Source organism: Desmodus rotundus, chromosome 12 (genome assembly GCF_022682495.2).
Source record: "Desmodus rotundus isolate HL8 chromosome 12, HLdesRot8A.1, whole genome shotgun sequence".
Classification (NCBI taxonomy): Eukaryota; Metazoa; Chordata; class Mammalia; order Chiroptera; family Phyllostomidae; genus Desmodus; species Desmodus rotundus.
In genome coordinates, this window is record NC_071398.1 from 38,661,499 (window position 1) to 38,674,990 (window position 13,492).

The 13,492-nt window shown below is 49.4% G+C and overlaps 1 protein-coding gene across 1 annotated transcript; it reads right to left on the reverse strand.

The window, feature by feature from the left end:
- Positions 1–1,501: 1,501 nt before the first annotated feature.
- BLVRB (biliverdin reductase B) lies at positions 1,502–13,402 on the reverse strand. The gene is made up of 5 exons (XM_024577521.3): positions 13,189–13,402; positions 6,641–6,805; positions 6,415–6,504; positions 4,963–5,091; positions 1,502–1,756 (listed from the first exon to the last, which is right to left on the reverse strand). The coding sequence occupies exons 1-5, from the start codon at positions 13,265–13,267 to the stop codon at positions 1,599–1,601; spliced, it is 621 nt and encodes a 206-aa protein (XP_024433289.1). The 5' UTR covers positions 13,268–13,402; the 3' UTR covers positions 1,502–1,598.
- Positions 13,403–13,492: the final 90 nt, after the last annotated feature.

The following is a 13,492-nucleotide window of genomic DNA, read 5'->3' on the forward strand; positions in this document are numbered from 1 at the left end:
TAAACTTGTTTCCCCATTCTGAAAATAGACCCTCACTTCCTAGGCTGCCTCTCCTCAGAAATCATCTCAAAGGTTTCCTCTTCTTGGAAGACCTCCCTGATGCTCCAGGGTGGATTGGTTCCCATGGGTCCTGTGTTTCCCCCATCGAAGGCCTGACCCCTCTGCCCATGTCTCCCCCATTCTGGTCTGAGCTGTCACAGCCTGGACTATGGGTCTGCTGATGACAGGTACGGAGGTTGTCTCTGTCACCCATTATATGGTCAGAACAACACCTAGCAGAGGGCTGGACACAAAGCAGGCGCCCAGGAAAAGTTTGTTAAATGCCAAGACAATGTGGCAGACAGTAATAAACAGGGCAGAAGTTAAACAGTGCTAGTGTCCAGAAAGTTTGAACCAGTAGTGCCCCACCCCCACAAGTTTTCACCAGGCTACCCAAAACCAGTTCTCACTGGATGGAATTTGACAACCAGGTCATCTTACACTGTTTGCAGAAAGTGTAAGGTTAGAATGGATTTTGCTGGTGGGGGAGGAGGAGAGAGGGTGTTTCAAGGGACCTGGGAAGAGGCTGGAGGTAGCAAGAGAGGAGTGGCTCTCACTCAGGCCTGGGGAATAAAGGCAGGGACAGATTTCAGAGGGACATGATTAGGAAGGGGCCATTCTTCCCTTCCCTCCTCCCAAACCTGTCCCTCCTCTAGGGTCCTCATCTCAGGGAGGCCCCACTGTAATCTGGTCCCCAGGTTACAGCTCTCTTTCCTCCTGGACTCTGCCCTCCCCTCCCACCTAGTCATTCCAATCTGGCTCCTCCCACTCTCTCTTCCCCTCCTCAGGATTTCTGCTCTGTCCTCCTGGGCTCCCAACCTCAACTCGTGTCCTCCTCCCACCCACCTTCACACAATATCCAAGGGAATTTTATCAGACCCAAACCTTACTGTGCCCCCTCCTTGCATAAAACCTCAGAATAAAGTTTAAACGTTTTACAATGACTCTGCACAATTTAACATCCAGGGAACAGCCTCTTGGGTTGACCACTCCTCACATCTGGGAAAATAATCATTAACCGTAGGGGATAGATTTTAGTTCTTTGTGTGCTCTCCAGCCTCCTGGTCTTTGCTCATGTAGTTCTTTTCGTCCAGAATGTCATCACACCTTAGGACTTCTTCCTGGCTCATTCTTACCAAACCAGATTTCAGGTGGGAACTCCTCTGTTCAACAGAGCCTTGTTTGCTCCCCAAGTTAGGTCAGGGATCCCCTCTGAGTTCCCACTGCCCTCTGTGCTTCCTCCATCAGGGCCCTGGCCACTGTGGGTTGTCACTGTGAGACTGTGAGATCTGTGAAAGCAAGGCTCACAGCTGCCTTAGTCACCACTGGGTCCCCAGCACAGGGCCAGGTGGAGAACAATGACCCAATAAATTGTAACTGAGGAAATGAAGGAAGGAATACCCAGAAAATCTTATACACAGGCAGACAGAGACATTGAGATACCCACAGCCAGAGTTGGGCCTTCTAGTATAATCTGAAGCTCTTGGCTCAATATTTATTGCTCCCTTCCTTTGTTCTGCGTTTTGCAGGATGCTGTCGTCCTGGACGGGGACAGAGCTCTAGTTGTACTGGTGGGAAGGGTAGACACTGTGCCCGTCGTACTCATCGGTGGTGAGGCAGCGAAGCATGAAGTGGCCCAGGTCGTGTTTGGAGATGACCCTTGAGGGCCCGTGTCCATCCAGGGTCACTGAATAGGCCCCAGTCAGTGGATGGTCTCCTGTGAAGACAGAAGGGATGGATGAAGATGTGCTTTTCCCGTCCCCCAACATGTGGTCACTACAATGATGGTTCCGGGGGCCTACAGCCTGCCCAGCATGAACGGTATTAGAGCCGACAATGTATGAAACCCTCCCTACGGGCAGGGCACTAATCTCTACCCTTCACTTCATTTATCCGGCAGATCGTTACTGATGACCTGTTGTGTCAGGTGCTGGGCACTCAGCGAGGGACAAAGCAGACACGAATCCCTGCTCTCAGCATGCAGACATTTGCCAAGTAAAGACAACTAATGAGGTAGGAAAGTACAATAGATAATATGTTACACTGGGAGGAATAAAGCAGAAAATGGATCAAGAACTATTCATTAACTGTATTTTACAAGTGGGGACACTGAATCTTGAAGAGAAGAAGTCACATGCCTGTGGCAAAGGCTTGATCTGCTCCAGGCATCTCCGTGTGGATGCTTTCCAATCTCTGGACCCCTCTGGGGGGACTGAGGGGCATGGCCCAGGCATGGGTCTGTATTCTGTAGGCAGTGGGAGAGCGCATTTTCCTGACCTTGTGCATATGGAGTTGGTGTGTCCCGATGCCAGGGACATAGCTCGGTCTTTCCTAGACAATGCAGACAGCGGACGGGCACGACCTGGCTGTTGCAGGGCATCTAGTGGCTGCATTATAATAATTTAAAAATAATACCTGCCAGCAAGCAACTGAATTTAGGGATCAAAGGCAGCACACCAGCACAGGCACAACCTGGAGTCGTGTGCAGTAGGAAACGCACACCCTTACCCTCCTGGCATTCCTACTAAAAACGTTTACTCTGTGCCTGTGAGAACATAACCAAACATCCAGAATGTGGGGCATTTAAAAAGATGCCAGGCCTGGTTAATGTTGTGAGAACCATGAAAAGGAAAAAAAGATGTGAGAGACTGCTCCAGATTTGAGGTAGCGTGGCAACTCCCCACAGCGCGGATCCTCGACTGGATCCTGACTTGGGGGGTGGGGGAGATTGGAAGATATTTTTTGACAATCAGGGAATTTGAGTATGACATGGGAACTAAATGATATGACAGAGTTCACGTTAATTTCCAGAGCCATGATTATGGTCCTGTGGCTTGTACACAAATAGTTTTCTTCTTGGGAGATTTCTACTGAGGTTCTATGAGTGAGGTGTGAGAATGTCTGCAACTCACTCTCAAATTGTTCTGTCAAAAATACTAATACAAGCTCTGGCTGGTGTGGCTCAGTGGTTAAGTGCTGGCCTGCGAATCAAAGGGTTGCTTGTTCTATTCCCAATCAGGGCACACACCTGGGTTGTGGGCCAGGTCCCCAGTAGGGGGCGCGTGAGAGGCAACCACACATTGATGTTTCTCTCCCTCTCTTTCTCCCTCCCCCTCTCTAAAAAATAAAATAAATAAAATCTTTTCAAAAAATACGGCCACATGCCTGGGTTGCAGGCCAGGTCCCCAGTTGGGGGGTGCGTATGAGAGGCAACTGATCGATGTTTCCCTCCCTCTCTTTCTCCCTCCCCTCTCCTCTCTCTAAAAATAAATAAATAAAATATTTGAACAAAAGACTAATATATATAAAATATTAGATACATGCAAAGATAATTGATAGCTAGCCATTTATACATAGAAAGATAGGGCAAAATGCAAATAAGGCAAAAATATTAAAAACTAAACCTAAATAAAGAATTTTAGGTATTCATCCACTTTAATTCCTTCAACTTTTCTACAGGTTTCAAAGTTTTCACGTGCACACGTAAAAAGGAAAACAACTGAGAAAAGTACTCTGTGTTAAATGACTGTTAGGCGTGACCCTGGGTGCTTATTCCCAACCTAGCAGGCCAAGAAGCAATATGATGAGCCTTGTTTACAGAAAAGGAAACTGAGGCTCGGAGGCCAGGGCCTGGGGTTTTCACCCAGCTTCTCCACTAGGCAGCTTCGCTGATTCAAAGCTCAGGGCTCTGGGGTCACAGGGTCCTGATACAGTTCCTTAACGGAATCTAAACAGTGAGCCTTATTTGGCCCTCCAGGGTGTGTTGTTCCCCGCTCCTGCCAGGGGCCCCAGAAAGCAGAGGGCAAAGCAGAACCGTTCTTCCAGTGGGCAGGCGACAGTGAAGAGTCCAAGGGTCTGGCCTCCAGGTCTCTGCACTGCTGTTCCTTATCCCAGTCCTCCCTTCCCTCAGACCTTTACCCCAACTCCCTCCCTCACTGCAGGAAGCCACCTCCTTGGAGAGCCTATGTTTCATAAACAGCTCACCATTACTACTCCCTTCACTGCGCCTGTTTCTTCATTCATTCACTGTGATGATATCATCATCTATCTTTATCCCGCCCCCCACTAGAAATGTAAGCCTCATGAGAGCAGAGGCTCTGTCGCCAGTGCTCGAGATGGTGGCCAGGCCCACAGGTCAAATGCAGGAGACATCCATTGAATGAATGGCTCTCTCCGTGTCTGACTCTGTCTCTCAGTGTGGATTACAGGCCTGAGAGGGGGAAAGAGGTTGCAGGAGATGTTTACTTGTTTATTCCACAGCAACACCATGAGAGGTGGTTCCCCTGTGTTAGTTCATCTGACAAACACTTACTGAACATCTACTATATGCCAGGTCCTGTTCTGGGCACTAGGATCACGGCTGTCATCTAAACAAGACAAGATCCGTGCCTCCAAAGAGCTGACATCCTACTGAGGGAAACATACATTAAATAAGGTAAAGAAATGATGTGACATGTGTGCTGAAGTGGAAGTCCCCTTCCTTTGAATCTGGGCCGATCCTCGGACCTCGCTTCTAACAAACAGAATGTAGCAGAAGCAGCGCTGAGGGACCTGACCCCAGGGCAGGCGGCGTGCAGGTGTTCCAGTGACAGTCGCACCGCACCACCCGTCAGTGTGTCTGAGAGGAAGCCTTCCACAGGACTCCACTCCCAGCTACTGAGCAACCTCAGTGCGAGCCTCTTCCCCCGAGCCTAGTCAGCTCCGGGTACCGAGACAGAAAGTCATAATACACGAGTAGTTTATTCGACAGAGATAACCAAGAACTATGTTAGAAAGAAGAATCAAATCAAGCAGAAAAGATAGAGAGCGTAGAGGGAAGGCTTGCAATTTTGGATGGGCCAGGCAAGTCCTGGCAGATGTCTCCAGAGGACTGGAGGGGGCAGGCTGCTGGCGAACTTGCCGCTGGGTCCTAGCCTCACTCACCTATGTGGGGTGGCATCACCGCCACGTACTTCAGACCCGAACCCTGCAGCACCTTGTGCATCCGAATGTGGTCATCGGTCACATCCTGTAGTCGCGGGGGCACCTTGGCCGGGTCCCAGAGCAGGAAGGCTGCGGGGACACAGGGCAGTGTCAACCAAAGAATAAGGGCAGCCCGGCCAGGCGCACAGCCTGCCGGGGAAGGTGCCAGGACAAAAGCCTGTGAGGGCTCATCACTGTCCTTCAGCTGCTTTAGGCTCAAACGGTCTTTCCCGTCTCACAGCCCACGTAAGAGCTGACCGCTTCTGTCCTCCCAATCTGTTTCCCCGAATGCAGCCACATAGGGCCTGTGAACACCTGGGGGTTGTTGGAGCTCATCCGCGGCTGTACCTCATTCAGGGTAAAGGCAAAGTCCCCATCAGGGCTCACAGGGACCCACCTAATCTGACCCCATCGGCCCTCTGACCTCACCACCCAACTCTCCCCTTCACCAGCTCTGAAGCCACACTCTGGCCTCACAATCTTCGCAACAGCTGATACCTCTGCCCAGAGCCCTGTTGTCTCACTGCACAGCCCTCGCTCATGTCACTTCCCTTTCTGGGAGGCAACGAGTGTGAGGAACGAGGTGAGGAGTGTGGACTGTGGGGACAGACAGCCAGGTATCACACGCCAGCTCTGCAGCCGTGAGCTGTGTGATCTCGGGTAAGCTGATGGGCCTCCACTGCCTCCTCTCCCTTAGCTATACAAGAGACAACAGCTGCTATTTACTGAGCACCTACTATGTGCCAGCATGAGTCCTCAAAGGAGTTTTGTGAGGAGGAAGTGGCATTCACCCCTGTGCTCAGATGGTGCCTAGCATACAGCCAGTACTCAATAATTGTACCTGTCAGCATTAACTACTCCTGTTACGTACCCTGTAGCCTTCTTTTTGCATTTTTTGTGGCAACTGTTTGTTCAATGTCTATCGCCTCATAAATGGGATAGAAGTCTCCGTGAAGGCAGAGGCTTGGTCTGCGTATCCGTGGCTCTGTCACTTCCCCTAGAAGGCTCTCTCTGACTTAGTCTCAGGCTGGGTTAAGCACCTCCTATGGGCTCCCAGTACTCTAGGCTTCTCCCTGTTTTGACCTTGACCCTTCTGCCTGGACCTCCTACCCCAGCCCTAAACCCTCTGCCTCAGCCCCCCATCCTGGCCCAGACAGCTGTGGCCTGTCACTGTTTTATGATGGCTCTGTTTACCACTTCCCTGTCATCTGTGAAATCCGTGAGTGCAGGGCCCAGGGCTGTTTTGGTCACCACCATGCCCCTGGCATCTCCCAGGAAGGTTCAGACACTCAACTGATCTTCGATAAATGCACAGGAACTTGGGATGGCTCCGATGCCGCCTTGTACAAGCCCTTGGGCTGCCTGTCCAGTTACCCAACCCCCCTCCAGCCCCCCCATGACCCCACCACCCACCCGAGGTGCAGGCCACGACCTTGTCCACACCATAGGCCTTCATGGCTGCCACAATGTTCTGGGCACCCTCGGACATCACCGTGGTAGGACCTTAGATGGGACAGAGAGTGGCTGTCACTGGTGGGCGGCGGTGGTGGCAGGGGTGGCAGGGGTGGGGCCGGGGGTGGGGGTGGTGCTGGGGGCCGAGGTGCAGGTGTGGGCCGTGGGCAGAGGGGGGGCCTAGTACTGAGGTCACTGCGGGTGCCCAACAGCACGATGACAGCATCCTGCCCAGCCACGGTCTTGTCCACGTCAGCGGCCTGCCGAACATCACCCACCACCACGTGGGCTGGCTGGGGCCCCTCCGAGGGCAACCTGGAGGAGTCCCGCACCAACACTGTCACCTCATAACCTGTGGGCAAGAAGGACAGAAAGGCACGTCAGTAGGCTTGTGGGCTGGCACTCCTGGGCTCCAGGGGCTGGGTCCTGGAGGGGCCATGAACCTTCAAATATATTTCTGGTCCCCTGTTCTGAGGGAGTGGTCTCCAGACATTTTTGTGGGTAGAGCCACAGTTGGTATTCAGCCTATATTTACGGGCCATTCCTTCCTGCCAGTTCAGACATTACCTGCACTGATGCCTCCAAGGGCCTCCCTGCCACCTGCCCAAATTTCTCTGCCCTCTGGCAACTAAGGGGTTAATGCCTGGCGTCACACTGGTCTATGATCCCCATCCATAGTCCTGGAGGAAACTGAGGCACAGGGAAAGATAGGAGCTGTCCAGAGGGTGCTGAGAGCTGGGGTTTGTCCCCACACCTTATTTCTGGAGGGCCGGGCCCTGCCTTAGTGGTCATTAAAAAGATTTTGAGCATCACCTCGATATGTTACCTCTCAAAAGAATTTTGATAACTCCTGCTCCCCTCAACATACACACCCATTTTAAAGTCACAACCAACATGTTTTTCCTTTGTTTTGAACAATGGCAAAAGATGTTAATATTCAGGTGTATTGCAAATGATGATGTCAAAAAAATAAAATGATTAATCGTGGCTCTGTTATAGATTGACTATATTCCCCCCAAATTCATACACTGAAGCCCTAACCCCACAGTGATGGTTTTTGGAGGTGAGGCCTTAATGAGGATGGGAACCCTGTGAAAGGATTCATGCCTTTAGAAGGAGAGGAAGACAGGTTCTCACCAGAAACCAAATCTGTTGGTACCGTGATCCTGGACTTCCCACCCTCCAGAACTACAAGTAGAAGAAATAAATGTCTGGCCCTGTCTGGTGTAGGTCAGTGAATTGAGCGCGGGCCTGTGAACCAAAGGGTTGCCAGTTCCATTCCCAGTCAGGGCACGTGCCTGGGTTGCAGACCGGGTCCCCAGTAGGGGGTGCTTGAGAGGCAGCCACACACTGCTGTTTCTCTCCCTCTTTCTCCCTCCCTTCCCTGCTCTAAAAATAAATAAAATCTTTAAAAAAAAAGAAAAGAAATAAATGTCTGCTATTTAAGCTATCCATTCTAAGGTATTTTGTTATAGCAGCCCAAGCTCATGAAGTCAGCCTCTATGTCATTCTCCTGAAAAATGAACCAGAGCTCCTTGAGAAATGGCTGCTGGGCTGGGGCAGGGAAAGGGCCAGCTGGTGAGACAGTGCTTACGGAATAATTGGGCTGTGAATTCAATAGAAAACATCAAATGTATAAAAATCTGCGGGTTCATAATGACACTAACAAAGAAACCTTATTGGTCATCACCTATCAGAGAATTACCGTAATCTCTTACTCTGAAAATAATAGCGGAAGAGGAAAAACAATGAAATTGTCCCATTTCTCTCGATATCTGTTATCATCCACTTCAAAAACAAACGGAAGGAGATTTTTACATTCTGGGGCGATGATGATGATAATGATAAATATGTATACAATACTCACTATGTGCCAGGTGCCAAGTGTCTTTATCTATATTAACTCGTTAATTCTCAAAGTAACCCTGAGTTTGAATTCCAGCCCTATCGCTAGCTAGCTGAATGATATTGGGCAATTCACTCAACCCCTTTGGGCCTCAGGGACTTCATTTGTAAAGTGACACAAATAATAGTCTCTACTTTACAGGGCTGTTTTATGCTTAAATAATATAACTAAAAGTTTATGTAGACAGATGATTTTTGACAAAGGTGCCAAGGCCATTCAATGGGGAAAGAAAGAAAGGGTGCTGGGACAGCTGGCTATCTACGTGTAAAAGGATGAAGTTGGATCCCTGCCTCATACCACATATGAAAATTCACTTAAAAGTGATCCAAGACCCAAATATAAGAGCTAAAACTATAAAACACTCAGAAGAAAACATAGCCAGAAATCTTCGTGCCTTTGGATTAGACTCCTAGCTATGACATCAAAAGCACAGGTTACAACAACAACAAAATAGATATATCATCAAAATTAAATACTTACATGCTTCCAAGGACACTCTCCAGAAAGTAAAGAGACGACCCACAATGCAGGGTGTCTTTGAAGGAGAATAAGTTTGCAAATCATGTATCAGATAAGGGACTTGTACTTAAAATATATGTACAAAGAACTTCTACAACTTGATAAGGAAAAGGCGAATAATCCAATTACAAACTGGGAAAAGATCTGACATTTCTCCAAAGTAGATATACAAATGGTTAATAAACACATGAAAAGATAACACCATCAGCCATCAGGGAAATGCAAACCAATACCACACTGAGATACCACTTCACTCCCACTAGGGGGTCTATAATAGAAGGACAGACAGTAGACGCTGGTGTGCACATGGGAAACCGAAACCCAAGGTCAATGCTGATGGGAATATAAAATGGTGCCACCACTTTGGAAAAACAGCCTGGTAGTTCCTCAAACATAGGGTTACCCAGCCGTTCCACTCAAGAGACATGAAAACACACATCCACATAAAAATCTGTACGCAAATGTTCATAAGAAACATTACTCATGACAACCAAAAGGTGGAAACAATCCAAATGCCCACCAATTGAATGGATAAATAAAATGTGCTAGATTCATACAATGTACCCAATAAAAAAGAAATAACATACTGATACTTGTTACAACATGGATGAGCCTTGAAAAAGATCTTTCTGCTAAGTGTAGAATCCAGTCACAAAGAACCACATATTGTATGATTCCACATGTATGAAATGTCCAGAACAGGCAAATCTACAGAGACGGAAAGTAGATCAATGACTTCTGGGGGAAGGGTTGGGTGGGAAAATGGAGGGGACTTTTAGGGTTTTCTTTGGGGTGATGCAAATGTTCTAAATTGTTTGTGATGATGTTTGCACAACTTCGTGAATATGCTAAATACCACTGAACCGTACACTTTAAAGGGGCAAATTGTACAGTGTGCGAATTGTATCTTAAGAAAGCTGTCGTAAAAATACAAAACGAAAATGAAAACAAATGAAAAGTTCAGAGGCGTGCCTGGCACAGGAATGAGCACCCTGTGGGTGTTGGCTGTTACCATGCCTTTTAGCTGTCTCATGATGTTGTTTCCTGGCCTGGCCTAGTCCGCTCTGGGCCCTGACCCCTGTCTTCACCCGCTCTAGTTCATATTCCACAAGGCAGCCAGACAGAGCCTTCCAGAGAAGTGCCCCCCCCAGATCCTTCCCATGATAACCCCAGTACCCTGAGACAATAAAGTCCTCCCACCAGTCTTCAAGACTCCCTTATGACCAGGCCCGTCCTCCTCTCCACCCTGTGCTGCAGCCACTGCCCTCTCTACGCACTGCATGTCCTTCAGTTCCTCAAACACTTCGTGCTCCTCCCTGCCCTTGCACGCGCTGTCCGCACTGCCAGGAGCACCCGTTTCCCCCTTTCCCCACGCCCCACCAGCCACTCGTGCTTCCTCTGTTATGGCCCTGCTTATGCTGACTTGGAATAAACCAAGGGCCCGACGGGTCCAGGGACTGTGTCATATTTGCCACCATCTCCCTGACTTTTTATAAACACAAAAGCACTGGCTTTACTGCCCCAAAGGCCTGGGTTCAAAGTCCACCTCTGCCACTTACGGGCGGAGGAACCAGTAAGGAAACTCCTTCAGTCTCCTCTAGAAAGTGAAGATCATCAACTCTGTAAGGTGTATAAATGTCTAATCACTATGGCGTACACCTGAAACTAATATACCATTACGTGTCAACCATAATTAGAACGTAAATTAATTTTTTTATAAAGAAAAGAAAGTGAGTTGATATGGTTCATAAACAAAAAAAAAATGCCTCACTCAATCACAATCCCCAGTGACCCATCCCATGTGACCACCGTTCCACCGGGAATGACAGAGAACCTGTGCTGCCCTCACTTGCATCTGGCAGCAGCGAGGGCTTTCAGCGTGCCGGTGTGGGCTTCGGTTAACTGCCCCTGCTTTGGTTCAAACCCCTGCATTAGTTTAAACGATCACGATCCCGGTAAACTGTGGGTATGGGGGGGAGGGCAGGGAGTGCTCTCAAAGACAGCGAGAGCTAAGACACAAGATCTCGGAACAAGGGTGCCCGCTGATTGTTACATTTTTGGTGAGTAGCGACATTTATTAGAAGTGCTGTGCTAAGCTCTTTTTACAATTATATGTGGCTCCCCCCACCAAATTTTTAATACAACCGACATTTTAATTTAAAAATAAATTAGTGGCTACCATACCAAACAGGTTTAGAATTCACAGATTTTTACCCTTTACAAGGAATAAAAACATTTGTAAGGTATTTCCCAATTTTTTTTTTTTTACAAATCTCTTATATTACTTACATTTTCTGTAAGTTTTTATTTTGAAATAAATTCAGACCTATAGAGAAGCAACAAGGCCTAGATTTCCATATTGGTTTTGCTTTGCCCTTCTCTGTGTGTCCATGTATGTATATGTAACATACATAATTATATATGTGTATATAAGTTATCTATACATGTATAATTATATGTGTAACACATATATAGTGCTTTCCTAACTAGTTGAGAGCAAGTTTCAGAGTTCATGCCCCTTTTGGGCTTTTTTGATCTCAATCCTCTACACCAAATCTATTTCGCAGCCTAATCCAGTCCACACAAACGCATAAAACCAGTACTTTGTGTGCTATACATTCACGCAAACTGTCACGAACAACTGCATATATGTCAGACATCCCTACGATCCAGTTTGAAAAGCACCAGACTGCAAAAGCCCTACAAGGTAGGTATTATCGTAATGCCTTTTAAGGATGAGGAAACTGAGGCAGTTGTAGGTAGCTGGGCCAGGATCACACAACTAGGATCTGAGTTTACTTAGCCAAGCAGTGATCACTGAACACCAGCTATGTGCTCAACGTGATTCCAGGCAGTTTCCGCGTGCCACCCTATTTCGTCATTACCAGAGCCCCAGGGCAAATGCTAACAGTTTCATCCCCGCTTAACAGACATGTAGGTACCTAGGCCCCAAGGCATTCAGCCACACTGGTGGCTAAGTAGCAGAGCTGGGGTTTGAGTGTGGGTGGGCTAGCACCAGAGTCCACGCCGGTCAGGACTCAGCCGCACAGAATCATCGAGGTAAATAAACGCCCAGCTCGTTCAACAGCAAGGCCCTGAGCTGTGCAGAAACCTGTCTGAGCTACAGTGAGAAGGCAAGGACTCCCTAGGCCCCAGCTCTCAATTCCCCAGGGTGCAGTCCCAGCTGTGACCAGCAGGGTGGATAAGCAGAATTCAGTGGAATTCGAGATTGAGGAAAAGGTTGAAAGGTGAGGGAACCCAGTTCCTCAGGGTGACTCAGCAGTTAACTTCTCCCTCTTACAAATGTTTATCAGCAAATTTGTTTCTCCCTTCCCACAAGTCAAGGTCCAAACTAAGTCTTCCTGGGGAGGGGAGAGCAGTGGGCCTAGTGAGGAGCTTTCAGGCAGTCTCTCTAAGGGAGGCCTGGGCTAGGACACAGCATAGAGTGGAATCCTGGTGGCCTCCACCCTTTTGTGGCACCCCGATAGTCAATATCTTCAGAGTCGCTACGACCAGCAAGGGTGGGGCCCTGTATCTGGAAGTCCCAGGCCCGGCTGTGTTTTGGTGAAGTCTGGAGAGTGCGAGCAAAAGGCTGCCCAAGTATCTCCTCTCCTGCCCCCTTCCCTGGGGCAACTCTGGATTTTTGGCCTCATTGACTTTCCAGGGTCCTCAAGTCTCCACCATGTCTGTCTCCGTGATCTTCTCTCCATTAGGTGGTTACAGCAACCCTCCCTCCAGACTTTTCAAGCCCCAGCCTTGGTGTCCCGGGCACCAGCTAGCAGGCTTTTGGCAGTTAAGAGCTCACACTTGGTTCAAATCCCAGCACTGTCGCTTTCCAGTTGTGTGACAATGGGTAAGTCACTCTCCTCTCAGCCTCGGTTTTCTCCTGCGTGAAGCGACGCGATACAAGATCCAACCCCACACTGCGTGCTGTGAGGATTTAACACGGGCGAGGAGCGGGAGGTGCTGGAGGGCAAGCAGTGCTGGGGGGCGAGCGTTGCCCGGCTTAGTAAGCCCCGCTGGGTGTGCAGCCACCACCACAGTAACAACACTTGTCGCAAGCGCCTGGATTTAAACCTGTCATTGGAGTCCCCCAGCCTCCCAGGGCCAATTCCCATTCCTTGAACTCACATAAAATTGGATCTCATAGCGTTCCCCACTTCTGCCCCCCTGGCCACTGCTTTGCCCTCTGGGTCCTCACACACCAAGGCACTGACGGCCCCAAATGGCCTCGGCTCGACCCCACGATGCCCCTTCCTAGTGCTCTGCCTGTGCACCCCGTGACATCTCCCGCCCGCCCCAGCTCATGCCTGCTTGCACCGCCTGAGCCAGCGTGGTGAGCCCGGTCCTGCCGGTGGCGCCGAAGATGGCAATCTTCTTGACGGCCATGCTGCGAGGTCGCGGAGTGTCCGGACTCGCGGGAATCGACTGAGTGCTGGGCCGCCCTCAGCGCCCTTCTTTAGAGGGAGGGACTGGACAGGAACCACTCAGAGGACCACGCCTCAGCCCGCCCCTGGGCAACTCGCTCAAACCGAGGGGCGGGGACAAACAGGCCACTCCTCCAGCTGGGGAGAGGGTGGGCGGAGCTCGTCTCCTTCGGCCTCCCAGCACCCG